The sequence below is a fragment of the Amblyraja radiata genome, chromosome 7, assembly GCF_010909765.2.
Source record: "Amblyraja radiata isolate CabotCenter1 chromosome 7, sAmbRad1.1.pri, whole genome shotgun sequence".
NCBI classification, from domain to species: domain Eukaryota; kingdom Metazoa; phylum Chordata; class Chondrichthyes; order Rajiformes; family Rajidae; genus Amblyraja; species Amblyraja radiata.
In genome coordinates, this window is record NC_045962.1 from 34,554,996 (window position 1) to 34,572,527 (window position 17,532).

Here is a 17,532-nt window from a genome sequence, read left to right on the forward strand (position 1 = left end):
GTAAATTTCTTCAGGCAGAGGGTGGTGAATCTGTGGAGTGAATATTTCCACTTGTGGGAGAGTCTAGGACCAGAGGGCACAGTCTCAGCATAAATGGACGCACCTTTAGAAAGTAGATGAGGAGGAATTCCTTTAGTCAGACAGTGATGAATCTGTGGAATACATAACCACAGACGGCTGTGGAGACCGTCATTGGGTATATTTAAGGCGGAGATTGACAGGTCCCCGATTCGTAAGGGTGTCAGGGGTTATGGGGAGAAGGCAGGAGAATGGGGTTGAGAGGGAAAGATAGATCCGCCATGATTGAATAGAGTAGACACAATGGTAATTCTACTATGACTGCTGAACAAGAATAAACATGCCGAGATAATGCTTCAGTTCATTGGGGACGTCGTAACTAGAAGAGCATCCATCAGAAAGATGGACACAAAAAGCTGGAGTAACTCAGCTGGACAGTCATCATCTCTGGAGAGAAGGAATGGGTGGTTTCAGGTCGAGACTCTTCTTGTCTCGACCCAAAACGTCACCCATTCCTTCTCTCCAGAGATGCTGCCTGTCCCTTTTGTGCTTATCTTTGGTTTAAACCAGCATCTGCAGTCCCTTCTTACAACATTTGGGGTTTCTATTGGCCTCTGTAAATTGCCCCTAGTGTGTACAGAGTGGATGGGAAAAGGAGATAACATAGAACTAGTGTGAAAGGGAGATCCATGGTCGGGGCAGACTGTTGGTCGAAGGGCCTGTTTCCATGCTGTTTCGACCAATTCAATGATAACTTGGTATAACTAATAATAGAAGTACTGTATAAAAATAGGCACTCTACTTAGTCTAGAAAATATTAGCAAGAATATAATTCATGTACTGAATGCACAATGTGCAGAAAATTGAATTCACATTGTATAACAATGATTTCAACATACTTATGATTAAACGACCAATTGTTGAACATTTATGTCTGTCATAATCCAACAAGACTTTTTTTGTAAATATAGATGCCATAACCTCACTTGATTAATTTCCACCATTCTTTTCAAATGCAGAAATTAGAATATTTCCATCGTCATCAGTAACTTCTGGGGCAGATTGTCTATAGTAAGCATTTCCTGCAAACCGCAATGAAGGCCGATTCCGTCTCCATAGATACCAAGCACCAACTGCGCCCACGACAATGACCAGAGTTACCAGTAATGCCAGCACTGTGGTGAGCACTGTAGTATTTCCAATTTGGTATTCTGAGGGAAGACAACAAAATTAATTTCTTTGAAATATCACAAAATGCCAAGTTTGAACCAAACGGAATAAACATTCATAAACAGATTCCAGAAATTCACATTATTCAGGAAAAATCATTTGCTTTAAAGTCGACATTCTCAAGAAACACTCAGTGTGGGTGTATTTAGTTCAGGTTCATGGTCGTAAGTCATAGGAGCAGAATTAGGCCATTCAGCCCATCGAGTCGACTCCACAATTCAATTATCTTTCCATCTCAACCCGTTCTATTGTAACCTTTGACACCTTTACTAATCAAGAATCTATCAATCACTGCCTTAAAAATACCCAATGCAGGTGTCTGTGGCAATGAATTCCACAGATTCACTACCCTCTGACTAAAGACATTCTTCCTCATCTCCTATCTAAAGGTATGTCCTTTTAATCTGAGACTCTGCACTCTGGTCCTAGACTCTCCCACTAGTGGAAACACTTTCTCCACCACTCTATCAAGGCCTTTCACTATTCGGTAAGTTTCAAAGAGGTCTCCCTATTAATCCTTCTAAACTCCAGCGAGTACAGGCCCAGTGCTGTTAAACGCTCATCATATGTTAATCCCATCATTCCTGGGATCATTCTCATAAACCTCCTCTGAACCCTCTCCAATGCCAGCACATTCTTCCGCAAGTACTATAACAACATTTAAAAGACACTTGGACAGATACATGGATAGGAAAGGTTTATGTAGACAAGTAGGACTAGCTTGGAAGGGGTATCTTGGTCAGTATGGACAAGTTGGGCAAGAGGAGGGTGTTGCCACTACTCAAGGGCCTGAGTTATATGGAGAGATTGAGCAGTCTAGGACTTTATTCCTTGGTGTACAGGAGGCTGATGGGCGTATAAAATCATGAGGGAATTGATAAGGTTATTGCACAAAGGATAAGGTCTTTTACCCCAGAGTAGGAGAATCCCTAAAAATGACACAGTGCTGGAGTAACTCAGTGGGTCAAGCAGCATCTCTGGAGAACATTTAAAAGACATTTGGGCAGTACATGGATAGGAAAGATTTAGAGGGATATGGGCCAAAAACAGTCAGGTGGGACGTGTAGAAGGAGCATCTTGGTCAGCATGGATGAGTTTGGCCAAAGAGCCCGTTTCTGTGTTGCTGAAACTGCAGATGCTGGTTTATACCAAGACCAACACAAAATGTTGGAGTAACTCAGCAAGTTAGGCAGCATCTCTGGACAACACGGATGGGTGACGTTTCCTCCACAGATGCTGGCTGACCTGCTGAGGTACTCCAGTGTTTCATAGATTGAATTAATTTGGCATCATATTCGGCACAGACATAGTGGGCCGAAGGGCCTGTTCCTGTGCAAAACTGTTCTATGTCCTATGCCTGGATGCCTTGAAAAGCAAAGAGCAATTTTTTATGGTACACAAGAGGTTGCAGATGCTTGAGTAAGATTTCTATAGCTTGCAATCTTGTAAATATCAGGAACCTGTTTAATTAACCATCATAATGTAAATGATGTTTTTATAATTCTGCACAGAAAAATATATATTTGGAACTTACCATGTTGTTTTGGAATGTAAGCGTTTCCACTCAAATCTGAAATCATGAAATGAAATATATTACAAAAAAACAATATATCTGTATAGAAATCATTTGACATTTTTACCACAACTGTATTTATAGGCACATGGATATGCAAGCAATGGAGGAATGTGGACCATACAGATCACACGCAGGGAGAGGAGATACATTTATTTTAGCATCATGTTCGGCACAGACATTGTGGGCTGAAGGGCTTGTTCAAGTGCTGTACCGTTCTATGCTCTGTGGCCTAAGAATGTACAGAAGTTGAATGGTTTAGTTTAGCTTAGTTTAGAGCTACGGAATAGAAACAGGCCCTTCGGCCCACTGAGTCCACGCTGACCATCAATCACACCGGTTCTATGTTATCTCACTTTCTCATCCACTCCTTACACACTAGGGGCAATTTACAGTGGGCTAATTTACCTACAAACCCGCACGTCTTTAGGATGTGGGAGGAAACCAGAGCAGCTGGAGGAAATACACACAGCAGCTCTGGATGTCTGACGTTGCGGTTCCGGAACCTTCTTCAGACTGAAAGACGAGAGTGGGGGGGGGGTGAAGAGCAGGAGGCAAGAAAAAAACCTGGTCCAATCAAGGACGACAACAATTGACCTCAGGCACGGCCGTGCTCAGGCAGTCTGAAGTCAGGAGTTTGAAGAAGGGTCTGACCTAAAATGATCCAGAGATGCTGCCTGACCCATTGAGGTACTACAGCACTTTGTATCTATCTTTGGTATAAACCAACATCTACAGTTCCTTGTTTCTACATACAGTCTACAGATAATCGTATTTGCTGAGGAAATGGTTAATGTCGTGTCGTGTTCAAGCATCTGATGGTTGACTTTGAGCTTGAACCTTGTGGTCACGGGTTTCAGATGCTAATTGATGTACCTCGCTATCTCTTTCGAGATTTGCATGAATTTAAAAAAAATCACTTCTTATTTTTGAGCAAGATTGAACGTTGGGGCTCAAAAGCAAATAATACCAGTAAGGACAGGCTGACATACTTGGAGTGATAGAATCATACAGGCCGGGAACAGACTCTTTGGCCCAACTCGTCCATGCCGACCAAGATACCCCATCTGTGCTGGTTCCACCTGCCTAAATTAGGCCCATATCCCTCTAATCCTTTCCTATCCATGTACCTGTCCAAATGTCTTAAATATTGACATTATACCCGCCTCAACTACCTCCTCTGGCAGCTCGTTCCATATACCAATACAATACAATACAATACAATACAATTTATTTGTCATTTGAACCCCATTGAGGTTCAAACAAAATGTTGTTTCTGCAGTCATACACACAAGAAAGAACCAAGACACAACACAATTTACACAAACATCCATCACAGCGCATCTCCTCCTCGCTGTGATGGAAGGCAAAGACTTATCTCTCCCCTGCACTCCCCATTCCCCTCCCGATGTCAGAGTCAAAGCCCCCGGCGGGCGATGGTAATTGTCCCGCGGCCATTTACGCCGCGCCGGGTGATGCAAGGCCGCGCTCCGGGTCTTGTTGTTGGAGCCCCCGGCGGGTGCTAGCAAAGTTCCGCAGCCATTCCAAGCCGCGCGGGGCGATGATGTAAGGCCCCGCTCCAGGTAATCTTCAACCCCACAACTCGGGCGGGTGAAGTCGCCGTTGCGGAAGCCCCGAAAAGCGGTCTCCCAGCAGGGATCCGCGGTTGGAGCCTCCGAATCCCCGGGGTCGGGTCGCAGCAGCGCGCCACCACCGCTCCTCCCGCTCCGAAATCGGCCAGCTCCGCGATGGTGAGTAGGTCTGCAGGCTCCGCGACTGGAGCCCCAGGTCGTTCCGGTTGGAGGCCGCTCCATGGTGCTAGGCCCCAATGACAACGGAGACCCGACAGAGAAAAGGTCGGGTTCTCCATGCAGGGGTTAGATTTTTAAAGTTTCCCCCACCCCCCGCCCCCCGCCCCCCACACACATACCCACACACATACACAAAAAAAAATAAATAAAAACTACATTCAAACGAGACAAAAAATAATAAAGACAGACGGACTGCAGAGGTCGCTGCGACGTGAGTCGCGCCGCCCACCGACACCCGCCCACCCTTTGTGTCAACATGTCGCCCCTCTGGTTCCTATTAAATCTTTCTCCTCTCATCTTAAACCTATGCCCTCTGGTTCTTGGTTCCCCTACTCCTATCTATTCCGCTCATGATTTTATTATCATGTGAAATGTACTCTCTCATCGGTACTAATGCACAAAAGTGTATTGGAGTATAAACAAGCAAAATGTAGACTTAATTCCATGTGATGGTCCACAGTGTATTGATCCCAGGCCACACCTCCTGCACACCCCACACTCTTTAGTTTAAGTTTAAAGACACAGTACAGAAACAGGCTCTTGGGTCCACAAAAAGTCCACGTTAACCATTGACCACCTGATCATATTGACCACCTGAAAGTGATTATCCCACTTTCGCATCGTCTCTCTACACATTGGGGACAATGTACAGAGGACCAATTAAACCACAAACCCGCACGTCTTTGGAGGAAACCCACATGGTCACAGGGAGAACTTGCGAACTACACACAGACAGCACCCGAGGTCAGGATCGAAACCAGATCTCCAGTTTTACCAGTTGCACTACTTTGCTGCCCAAAATAAGGTTTCAGAGGTTAGCATTCTTCATTGGAAAAATTATTTTTGTTTGTTCATTTTACAGCATATTCATTTTTTTTTAAATTAGTTGAGAGTATTTTTAATTGCTTTGAAATATTTTCGAATGGTTTAGTTTCTTTAATTTAAAAAAAAAATCTAAATATCTTGGGTTCATAAATATTTGGCATAAAGGCCTCCTGAGAAGATCTTGTGTAAGGACTTCAGTGGTTATGACTGCAGTGTTTGTGGAACCACACAATGGTAGAGCTGCTGCCTCGTGGCGCCAGAGACACAGGATTGATGTCTTGGTTCCAAAGCACACAAGTCCGCAAGTCATACAAGCAGAATTAGGCCAGATACATTCAGTAACATTACATCATTAATAAAACAAAAACAATGTCCACTAAACTGGTGAGTGCATTGTGGAGCAGCGGTATAATTGCTGCCAGAGACCCGGGTTTGAACCTGATCACGGGTTCTGTCTGTTTGCATGTTCTCCCTGTGACCACGCGGGTTTCCTATGAGTGCTCCAGTTTCCTCCCACACTCTAAAGATGTAGTTTGTAGATTAATTGGCTTGTGTAAATCATCCCAGGTATGTAGGATGGAACTCGTTTACGGGATTTTCATGTTCATAAATTGGAGGAGCAGAATTAGGCCATTCGGCCCTTCAAGTCTACTCCGCCATTCAATCATGGCTGATTTATCTTTCCCTCTCAACCCCATTCTCCTGCCTTTTAGCCATAACCCCTGATACCTGGATGGACTCGGTGGACTGAATGGCCTGTTTCCATGCTGTATCTCTAACGAAATTAAACTAAAGTGGCTCAATAATAACATTTCAATAATGGCACGCGATGTTTCAAAGAGCTTAGGACATACCTGTTTGACAAACCGCTGCAAGGCTCTCTGCACAGTTGGTCAGAAACCATGTACCATCTGTTGATCTCATGCCAGCACAGAAATCAATGGAGAGATGATGTGCATTAGGTTCTTCTGCACCCCAGTTTGAATATGTTATCGGGGTGCCATCCAACCATTTCAGTGTGTTATCTGCAACGTAACATAAAGAAGTTACCCATAAAGAAACATGTTCTTTTCAGTGACATACTAAATAAGCAATTATCCCAAGAAAAACTGCAACCATATTGTAGATCCACATCTACGGACATAGAATTAGGCATAAAGATTTGGCAAAGTGCTGGAGTAACTCAGCCGGTCAGGCAGCATCTCTGAAGAACATGGATAGGTGACCTTTCAGGTCAGGAACCTTCTTCAGACACTATCACTTACCAGGCTTTGTCCCCACTCATCTCTCTTTTCCAGCTTCCTGACCCCCTATTATAATTAGTTTGAAGAAGGGTCCCGACTTGAAACACCGTCTGTCCATTCTCTCCACAGATGCTACCTGACCTGCTGAGTTCCTCCAGCACTTGTGCATTGCTTGGGTGGGTGTTCGGGATGGGGATGGATTAAGGTGGGGGTGGGGGTGGCATCACTAAGTTACATCAGAAAGGAACAGAATCCAAATTCCTTACAAAAGTCTGGCTCTATGATTTAGAATCCCCCAGGACCTTATGATTGCATTATTTACCTTCGTAAGTTGTAAAATTACCCCTAGTGTGTAGTACAGCGCTAGTGTATGGGGTGATCGCTGGGCAGCGCAGACTCGGTGGGCTGAAGGGCCTGTTTCTGCATTGTATCTCTAAAGTCTAAAGTCTAAATTTAAAATTAACAAAGGAGATAGAATTGCTAGTTTACATCAGTGGAAATTGGTAAAAAAAAGTTCATATATTTAATGTCACAATCATTAATACTGATCACCAACTCAAGATTTTAAATTGTTAATGAATAAGTGCTTCAAAGCTGATGATACAAAAGTTAGTGGTTTTGCAGATAGTGAAGATGGTTGTGAACGATTGCAGCAGGATCTGGATCGACCGTTCCAAGTGGGCGGAGGAATGGTTGATGGAATTTAATACAGAGAAGTGTGAGGTGTTGCATTTTGGGACGTCGAACAAGGGCAGGACATACACAGTGAATGGTAGGCCACTGGGTAGTGTTGTAGAGCAGAGGGATCAAGGAGTACATGTGCATGGTTCATTGAAGGTCGAGTTGCAGGTAGATAAGGTGGTCAAAAAGGTTTTTGGCATTTTGGCCTTCATCAGTCAGAGTATTGAGTATAGAATTTGGGAGGTCATATTGCAGTTGTATAAGACATTGATGAGACCGCATTTAGAATATTGTGTTCAGTTCTGGACACCATGTTATAGGAAAGATATTGTCAAGCTTAAAAGGGTTCATAAAAGATTTACGAGGATGTTGCCAGGACTAGAGGGTGTGAGCTATAGGGAGAGGTTGAGTAGGCTGGATCTCTATTCCATGGAGCACAGGAGGATGAGGGGAGATCTTATAGAGGTGTACAAAATCATGCGAAGAATAGATCGGGTGGATGCACAATGTCTTTTGCCTAGAGTAGGGGGATCGAGGACCAGTGGACATAGGTTCAAGGTGAAGGGGAAAAGATTTAATAGGAATCCGAGGGGTAACTTTTTCACACAAAGGGTGGTGGGTGTATGCAACAAGCTGCCAGAGGAGGTAGTTGAGGCTGGGACTATCCCATCGTTTTAGAAGCAGTTAGACAGGTACACGGATAGGACAGATTTGGAGGGATATGGACCAAGCGCAGGCAAGTGGGACTAGTGTAGCTGGGACATTGTTGGCTGGTGTGGGCGAGTTGGGCCGAAGGGCCTGTTTCCACACTGTATCTCTCTATGACTCTATGACTCAAAAGATATTTGCAAGAAAGTATTTTTAATTCGAATTTTTAAATGCAAGGTAGTATTTTTAAAGTAGAAACAAAGAACTAGATGCTGGTTAATACACAAAACATTTGCATGTTCTTTTGGAGTATTTTAATTTTTTACTTGGTCATAACTCACCATTGTTGTCAAACATAATACCCAGCCAGATTACATTTGCAATGTGGCTGTACAGCTTTACTTGTTGAAGAATGAAATTGTTCTCCTCTTCATCATTAATGTGTAAAATGAAAGATTTTGCAGCTGTAAGGTTAAGAAATTTGTAGTAAGTTATCATGAGTATAAAAGTAATCTTACCATAGAATCATGGGACATACAGCACAGAAACAGGCCCTTTGTCACTACTTTTAAGTGCTGTATATATTATTCATTAGCTACATCTCCACAGGAATTCAAAGCTGAATAGTGCATGGTGTTGCACTGCATGGTGTTGTAGTGGCCCGGTGGTGCATTGATAGAGTTGTTGCCTTACAGTAGCAATGTTACAAAATTTTGAGATTTTAAAAATCAAGTCTGTAATTTATCCCATCAGATAAAGCATAAAAATAAGTTTAATTTGACACCTAATTCACTTTCATATCTCAAGTATTTAAAAAGTTATGGCCATTTTCATACTCGGAAATGAGCATCTTGTTCCCTATTGATTTTCTATGGACATAACAAAAAAGTTGTGATCGTGAACAGTCAAAAGCCCATAACTTTCTTAAAAATTAAGAGAACTGAATGAAATTTTCAGTTATCATAGATTGAAGCATTCTGAAACAAATATAAAATAATCTTACTTGGATGACCTGAAATTAAAGCATATAATTAGTTAGTTACCTAATTGTAGCTAATTTCAGACTTCAATTACTAGATCTAAACATCTATCCATTTCTTAATAAATTATTAACATTTTTAAATAGCCTAAATGTCCAAATAATATTCACAAATAATTCACAATAAAACATGATTTTTAAATCTCATTTACATTAATTTATAGACCAAATGGAAGGAATTCAGTGTTCAATTGCTGTAAATAAATGCCCATTTAAATCAGCTTTCCAGTGGGTCCCTGTGGAACGCGCTGGTTTAGAACGTTCACATTGCGGTAGATTTGTGCCCCAAATGCCCAGAAAAATACTGCGCGATATAATGGGCCCAAATTGAGCTACTCGCAATATTACATTTTGTATAAAGGGATCTTTAGAAGCCCTTTTTAATGTAAAAATATACAACCTAACTTCTGCTATTTGCTTTATGAGACTCTGCGGTTGCTGGCGGTCGCGGGTTTAGAGATTGATTTTTAAACTACTATAACTATTTTACGAGGCCTTTAAACCTAATAATAGCTTTTGCGACGGGGTCTTCCAGCGATTTTTCGTTAATAATTAACTAGGCTGAACATCTTCGATTTGAACAGCCTAGAGAAAATCGCGTTTTAAACCCGCCCCCTCTAAACGGCGCCAAAATCGCGCACACACGCAGCGGCAGATTTTCAAAGACGCTTCAGGTAGGCTTTGCAACATACCTACTTACAGCACCAGAGACCCGAGTTTGATCCTGTCTACGGGTGCTGTACCTTCTCCTTGTTACCGTGTGGGGTTTCTCCGGGTGCTCCGGTTTCCTCCCACACTCCAAAAATGTACAGGTTTGTAGGTTAATTGACTTTGGTAAAAATTGTAAATTGTCCCTAGTGTGTAGGATAGTGTTAGTGTACAGGATGATCGCTGGTCGGTGTGGATTTGGCGGGCCGAAGGGCCTGTTTCCATGCTGTAAACTAAACTAAGGTTATTTAGGGTAAAGCTAATTTTTCAAGGCACTGCGTCTTACCCAGGTTTCCGCAAATGTCTTTCGCTTCTTCCATTGTCAAGCTTGAAGAATTGTATAAAACCAAATCGAAAAGGTAACAATTGCCTCGAAACGGAATCCAGGGCAAACCTTCGTCAAGGTTAGGGCACTCTGCTTTGTGTGCAGGTGGATTTAATGTTGCAGCTGTAAATAGATGAATGAGAAAGATTTAGAATATTCTAAATCTTAATTTAAGATATTATTATATTAAGAATATTAAGCTATGGTTCCCCCACACCCTAATGTGTCCATATTATATGTAACATCATATTTTGAAATTTAGGTGCTTTCATTAAATTCCTGGCCATAAAGGTCTTGTGAGTATTTTCAATGTTCAGAAATAAAGCAATTCTTTTAGAATCTGAGTGTTTAGTTTAATTTAGTTTGGAGATACAGTATGGAAATAGGCATTTCAGCCTAAGGATTCCACACTGACCAACTAGCAATCACCCGTACACACATAGTTCTATCGTACACAAGAGGGACAATTTAAAGAAGCCAAGAAACCTATAAACCTACAAGTCTTTGGAATGCGAGACCTGGAGAAAAGCCACAGGGACACAGGGAGAGCGTACAAACTCCGTACAGTCATTGCCCTTAGTCAGGATTGAACCCAAGTCTCTGGCGCTGTGCTGCTGTCTGAGTGGTGATAACCACACCATGGATATCAAGAATGTGATTCACAGCATAGAAACGATGAACTGCAGATGCTGGGTTACAAAAAAACACACAAAATCCTAGAGTCAGTCATCGGGTCAGGCAGCATCTTTGGAGAATATGGGCAGGTAATTTTTTGGGTTGGGACCTTTCATCAGACGGGTCCCGAACCAGAATGTCACCTTTCAATATTCTCCAAAGATGCTGCCTGACCCGTTGAGTTCCTCCAGCACTTTGTATTTATAGCAGGGTGTATAGGGAAGACTTGTTACTACACACTTGTAGATGGGCAATTTCTATTACTGCTTTTTTAAGATTTAGAGAGTCGTGCAGAATGGGAACAGACCCTTCTGCCCAACTCGTTCACAAGGACCAAGATGTCCCATTTAAGCTAATCTAATTTGCTTGTTTTTGACCCATATCACTTTAAACCTTTCCAATACACGTATCTGTCAAGTGTCTTTTAAATGTTGTTATAATACCTAAAGAGGGGTGGGAGATTGCAACCTTCACATGGACCACCCTGTTTCAATTAATGCAATTAACCCGACGAGCACAAACAAGATCAAATAGAACAAGTTGACCTACATCTTTAGGCTGTGTGCTCCATACGCAAGAAGAAGTATCTGCAGAAGATCGTATTTGCTGAGGAAGTGGTTAGTGTCATGTGGTGTGCAAGCGTCTGAGTATAGACTTTGATCTTGAACCTAGTGATCGCGGGTTTCAGATGCTAATTGATGTACCTCGCTATCTCTTCAGAGGTTTACATAAATTTAATAAAAAAAATCACTTCCTTTGAACAGGATTCAACATTAGGGCCCAAATGCAAATAATACAGGTAGGAACAGGCTGACTTACACTTGAGTCATATAGCACGGGACCAGGCACTTTTGCCCAACGCGTCCATGCTGACCAAGCTAGTCCCATGTGTCCACATTTAGCCCATATCCCCCTCGACCGTTCCCAGACATGTACCTGTACAAGATCTGCAGATGCTGGTTTAAACCGAAGATAGTCGCAAAAAGCTGGAGTAACAGCTTTTCTCTGGAGAAAAGGAATAGGTGACGTATTTAGGTGACATATTTAGGTGACCTATAATAGGTGAGGAATAGAAGGGTCTCAACCAGAAAAGTCACATATTCCTTTTCTCCAGCGATGCTCTCTGACTCGCTGAGTTCCTCCAGTTTTTTGTGTCTATCATCATTTCGAAAGGGTTTGAAGCTGAGCTCTTACTTTCTAAAACCTGGCAAACAGCTCCCTGGAGTCGAGTTTCACAGTCAGCGGTCCTCCAGTAGCCCTTTGTGTCCATGTATCCACAATCGTGAGAGGAATGAGGACGTTCTGCACTCCATTGTGTGAAAACGACAGCACTACCATCTGACCAAGCAAAGCTGTGGCCATCCTGCAAACATTGACAAATGGATAATGATAACATGTTCACAGTAACATTGACATAGAACATAGAACAGTACAACATTAGAACAGTACCGCACAAGAACAGGCCCTTCAGCACACAATCGTTTAGTTTAGTTTATTATTGTCAAACGTACCAAGGTTCAGTGAAAAGATTTTGTTCCATGCGATCCAGTCAGTGGAAAGACTACACATGATTACAATCAATGCGTCCACAATGTACAGATACAGGATAAAGGGAATAACATTTAGTGCAAGGCAATGTCCAGTAGAGTTCAATTAAAGTTAATATATGTGCCGAACATGACACCAAGACCAACATTATCTGCCTGCACATAATCAGTATCCCACCATATCCAGTATGTAATAAAAAGGAAGTGCAGATGCTGGTTTATGCCAAAGATAAACAAAAAATATTGGAGTAACTCAGCAGGTCAGTCAGGAACTCTGGAGAAAATGGGTAGGGGACGTTTCAGGTTGGGACTGAAGATGGGTCCCAAACCGAAATGTCACCTATCCATTTTCTCCACAGATGCTGCCTGACCTGCTGAGTTACTCCAGCATTTTGGGTCCCTCCAGATCCATGTGCCAATCCCAATGTTTCTTAAATGCCTCTAACGTATCATGCCTGTGCTAACTCCACACAGACAGCACCCGAGGTCAGGATCAAACCCAGGTCTCAGGCACTGTGAGGCCGCAGTTCCACCCGCTGCACCACTGGTTCTCTCTCTGTCCACAGACATAACTTGCATGTACCATCAATGACAAGCTCTGATGGATGGAGTGTAATTAATGAAATTATTCCAAATTGACCTTGCACATGCTCCACACAGGCAGCAACCGAGGTCAGGATTGAACCCCGGTCTCTGGTGGTCCGAGGCGGCGGCTGTACCTCTGTGCTACTGGCAGTGTATTCCAGGCACCCACCACCCTCTCTGTAAAAAAACTTACCCCGCACACCTTCTTGAAACTTTGCCCCATTCGCCTTAAAGTCATGCCCTCTAGTATGCCCTAACACTGCCTTGGCAAAGCCACCAGCTTAATCAAGGACGAGTCTCTCCCCAGTCACTCCCTCTTCTCCGCTCTCCCATCAGGCAAGAGTTACATAAGTGTGAAAATGCACATCTCCAGATTCTGGGACATTTTCTTCTCGGTTGTTATCAGTTCCCAGGTAACTGAACCATCCTATCGCCAACTAGAGAGCAGTTCTGACCTCCCATCTAACTCATTGGAGATGCTCGGACTATCTTTAATCTGACTCCACTGGACTTTATCTTGCATTAAACGGTATTCCGCTTATCCTGTATCTGTACACTGTGGATGGCGTGATTGTAATCACGTAGAGACCTTCCGCTGACTGTACCTTGGTACACGTGACAATACATTAAACTAAGCTATTTGATTTTTCCATCCTGGGGAAAAGGTTTTGATTGTCCACATTTCTACACATGATGAATGATATCAAAGTTTTATTAAAAAGTGACACAGTTTTGCACGTACATCTTGGCTGGAGAGTCCAATCCAATGAGAATGTGCCAGTGTATTCACGATGACAGTGAGGAAAGCTTGGTGATATTGATCGGTGATGCTGACCAGTTCAGCCTCTCTCAGTTTGCATTCGTTTAATGCTTCATACCAAGTTACGTTCTTCTTAAGTAGCTTGTATGTGTAATTGCCGTACGCAAATGTATCAGGAATCTGATATACAGACGATTTATTGATATTATGGATGGATGTATCTGTTGAGAAAAAGAAAGTGGGATAGATTCATCTGCTAGGAGAATAATCCAATTACAGAACAACAGCTTTCAGATTCAGATTCAGATTCAGAAAACTTTATTGTCTGTCGTAACAGAAAATCTTCTTTGACGTGGCTCAACATACAACCAGGACAATGTACTGATAAGCAGTCATACAACACAGATTTCTGCGAGCACACACAGTGTGTATAGATCTTAAAAGCAAGTATAAAGATTAAAAACTGTAAATATAGACAAGATAAAAGTTGTGGATACGTGTAAAGTGACAGTGCGTCAGGGTTAATTTGTCCCTTGTTCATTTTTTATTTAAACTGTTTATGGCAATGGGTATGAATGAGTTTTTGTGGATGTTTTTCTTGGATAGGGGGACTTTATATCGGCGGCCTGATGGCAGAAGTTGGAAGGACTTGTGCAGGGGGTGGGTGGGATCCTGTGTAATGAGGTTGGCTTTCCTTTTAACTGCCTGGGTGTGGAGTACTGATAATTGATTTTGAGTTTTGCCAGTTATTTTGCTTGCTTGATTAATGATCCGGGAAAGCTTTGATTTGTCTTTGACAGAGGTGAGGGTGAACCAGGATGTGATGTTAAAGGTGAGTACAGATTCTATAAGTGATTTATAGACAGCTGTTAAAATGTCCTGTCTGACATCAAAGCTCCTGAGTTTCCTCAGCAGGAACAGGCGTTTAAACAGGAATAAAAACTATTCTGCAATATCCTACGGCTTTAGGCATAGATGCAATTAACACATGTCACACCACAGAACCCAAACCACTAATCTCAGTTCAACAACTTACTGGATTCCTACAAAACCAGAATTTCCCCATGCATACTTGGAAAGAAAAGTCCAGTTTAGTTTAGAGATACCGCAGAGAAACAGGTCCCTCCTTCGCTCCATAGATGCTGCTGCACCCGCTGAGTTTCTCCAGCAATTTTAGGTCCCTCAGCCCGCTGAGTTTACACCGACCATCGCACTAGTTCTATGTTGTTCCGCTTTCGCATCCACTCCCTACACAAGGGGCAATTTTCACAGGATCAATTAACCTACAAACCCGCACATCTTTGCGATGTGGGAGGAAACCGGAACACCTGGAGGAAACCCATGTGGTCACAGGGAGAATGTGCAAATTCCCCACATAGACAGCACCCGAGGTCAGGATCGAACCCGGGTCTCTGGCGCTGTGAGGCAGCAGCTCTACCAGCTGCATTGCTGAGCCGTCCTGTACTACATTAAATCAACACGTCACATCACACCAGAAAAAGCACACAAGAGTAGACCTCAGTTTAAAAACTTGCTGGATTTTACAAAAACAAGAATTCTCTAGTACATACTTAGAAAAAATGTTGTGTCCTATAATAAACTTTAGTGGCTGTTTAATGTTGCCCTATAGAGTCACAGGGTCATACAGCACAGAAACAGGCTCTTTGGCCCAACTTGTCCATGTCGACCAAGATGTCGATCTAAGCTAATTTACCCATGTTTGGTCCATATCCCTCTAAACCTTTCCTATACACGCACTTGTCCTTTAAATGTTGTCATACTATCTGCCTCAACTACCTTCTCTGACAGCTTGTTTCATACACCGAGTGAAAACGTTGCTCCTCAGGTTCGTACAAAATCTTTCCTCTCCCATCTTAAACCAATGAAAGGGTTCCGAAACGTCACTTATTTATTTTCTCCAGAAATGCTGCCTGACCCGCTGTTACTCCAGCACTTTGTGTCTATCTTCGGTATAAAGCTATAATCTATAAAACCAGGATCTATAAATTAAGGTGATCAAGATTTCAGACTCTGCTAGAATAGATTCCTTTCACACACTCAATGATAATTTAAATCTCTGCATCTTCGAAATAAACAAACATAGATTTAAACCTCGATGAACAATACAATAGTAAATCACAGATAAAGCTCAATGGTTAACAAGATCTCTTTGGGATATCAATTTCCAAGTATTGGAATTAAAAGATTGTTTCTATTTGGCACGTTAAATATATTACTTCATTTATTTCTTTTTCCTTTAAAATCGGATTGACAATTTAGTTGAAGCACTTTACCTGGAGCTTTCTGACAAACAAAACCATACCGATTTGTATTGCAAATGCTTGTGTACCACCTCCCTGTAGAATGATGAGCATGACTGTTAGACAATAACGCACACCTTTTTGCCTCCTCTTGTAAAACAGGGCTGTTATTGTGTTCGGAAGTCTGCAAGTAAATTTAAAAAATGCTGGAATTACCTTTTGCTCATGTTGCTCTGCCAGAAGGAGTGAGAACAGTGGTATAAAGTGTGGGGGGAAAGATTTAATAGGATTTAATTAAGATCCTATTAAGCTTTAATAGGAACCCGAGGGGTAACCTTGTCGCAAAAGGAACGGTAGGTGTATGGTATGTGCTGCTGGAGAAGGTAGTTGAGGCAGGTACTATCGTGACGTTTAAGAAACATTTAGGCAGGTACATGGATAAGAAAGGTTTGGAGGGATATGGCCCAAATTCAGACAGATGTGACGTGTAGATGGGGCATGTTGGTCGGCATGGGCAAGTTGGGCCGAAGGGCCTGTTTCCACGCTGTATAACTCTATGTATGGGCGGTGGATGAGATGGCCAAAGACTCCATTAGCTACAATAAAGGGAAAGGCATGTTCCAGAAAGGAGTAAGGCATCAGAGATGCAGGTAGGTTAAAATAAATTGTTATTGGAGGCAAACCAGTAGAGACGGAGCAATGGGAGCATAGAACGGAGTTGTTCCAGGGGAGGGAAGAAGTGTAGTTGAGTAGTTGAGGAAATATGGTCAACGTGTAATTGCAAAGCAGGGGGAAATCTGCAGGTTTATAACATATGACTCAAAGTGCTGGAGTAACTCAGCGGGTCAGGTAGCATCTCTGGGGAACATAGGTAGGTGATGTTTCGGGTCGGGATCTTCTTCAGACTGATTGTAGTGGGGGGGAAGAGGGAGATGGGGAAGAAAGTGGGAAGAGAGGAGGTGCAGAACAAAGCCTGGTATGTAATAGGTTGATGCGGGTGAGGGGGAGGTTTGATCGGCAGGTGGTTGGACAAAGGCCAGAGATGAAAAGACGGAGGGTGTGAGCCAAAAGGATGGAAAAGGATGTATAACATACGTTGATTATTAATCTATCTGCCTGAGATGGAAAAAGAAGAAAAGAAAGGGAAGTAGAGACACAAGGGACTGCAGATGGAGGGATCATAAACAAAACACAAAGTGCTGGAGGAACTCAGCAGGTCATGCAGCATCTGTGGAGGGAATGGACTGGTGATGTTTCGGGTCTGGACTCTTCATTAAGGTTAAAGTAAATTATAAAACCTGAAAAAGAGTTGGTGACGTTTTGGGTCAGAACCCTTTTTTCAGTCTGAAGAAGGGTTCTGACCCAAAATGTCACCTACTCTTTTTCTCTAGTGATGCTGCCTAACCTGCCAAGTTACTTCAGCATTTTGTGTCTCTCTTTAAGTACAATAGGTAGACAAAAGGGATAAATATACAGAGTGCAGAATATAGTTCTCAGCATTGTAGTGCATCAATTCCACAGACAAAGTCTAATGTCCGCAATGGGGTAGAGGTGAATCGGACAGTACGCTAGCTTATGGAAGGACTGTTCAGAAGTCTGATA

General features: G+C 42.6%; 1 protein-coding gene across 1 annotated transcript in view; it reads right to left on the minus strand.

Annotated features, from left to right (window-relative positions):
- Positions 1–635: 635 nt before the first annotated feature.
- The window catches only part of pla2r1 (phospholipase A2 receptor 1), a 71,204-nt gene continuing 54,307 nt past the window's right edge, over positions 636–17,532 (minus strand). The window contains exons 23-30 of the mRNA XM_033024135.1: positions 15,964–16,114; positions 13,652–13,890; positions 11,972–12,140; positions 10,064–10,225; positions 8,372–8,494; positions 6,312–6,482; positions 2,783–2,818; positions 636–1,229 (exon numbers count right to left, since the gene is read on the minus strand). Of these exons, the coding sequence (XP_032880026.1) occupies positions 1,009–1,229; positions 2,783–2,818; positions 6,312–6,482; positions 8,372–8,494; positions 10,064–10,225; positions 11,972–12,140; positions 13,652–13,890; positions 15,964–16,114 (1,272 nt within the window). The 3' untranslated portion in view covers positions 636–1,008. The remainder of the gene's footprint in view (positions 1,230–2,782; positions 2,819–6,311; positions 6,483–8,371; positions 8,495–10,063; positions 10,226–11,971; positions 12,141–13,651; positions 13,891–15,963; positions 16,115–17,532) is intronic.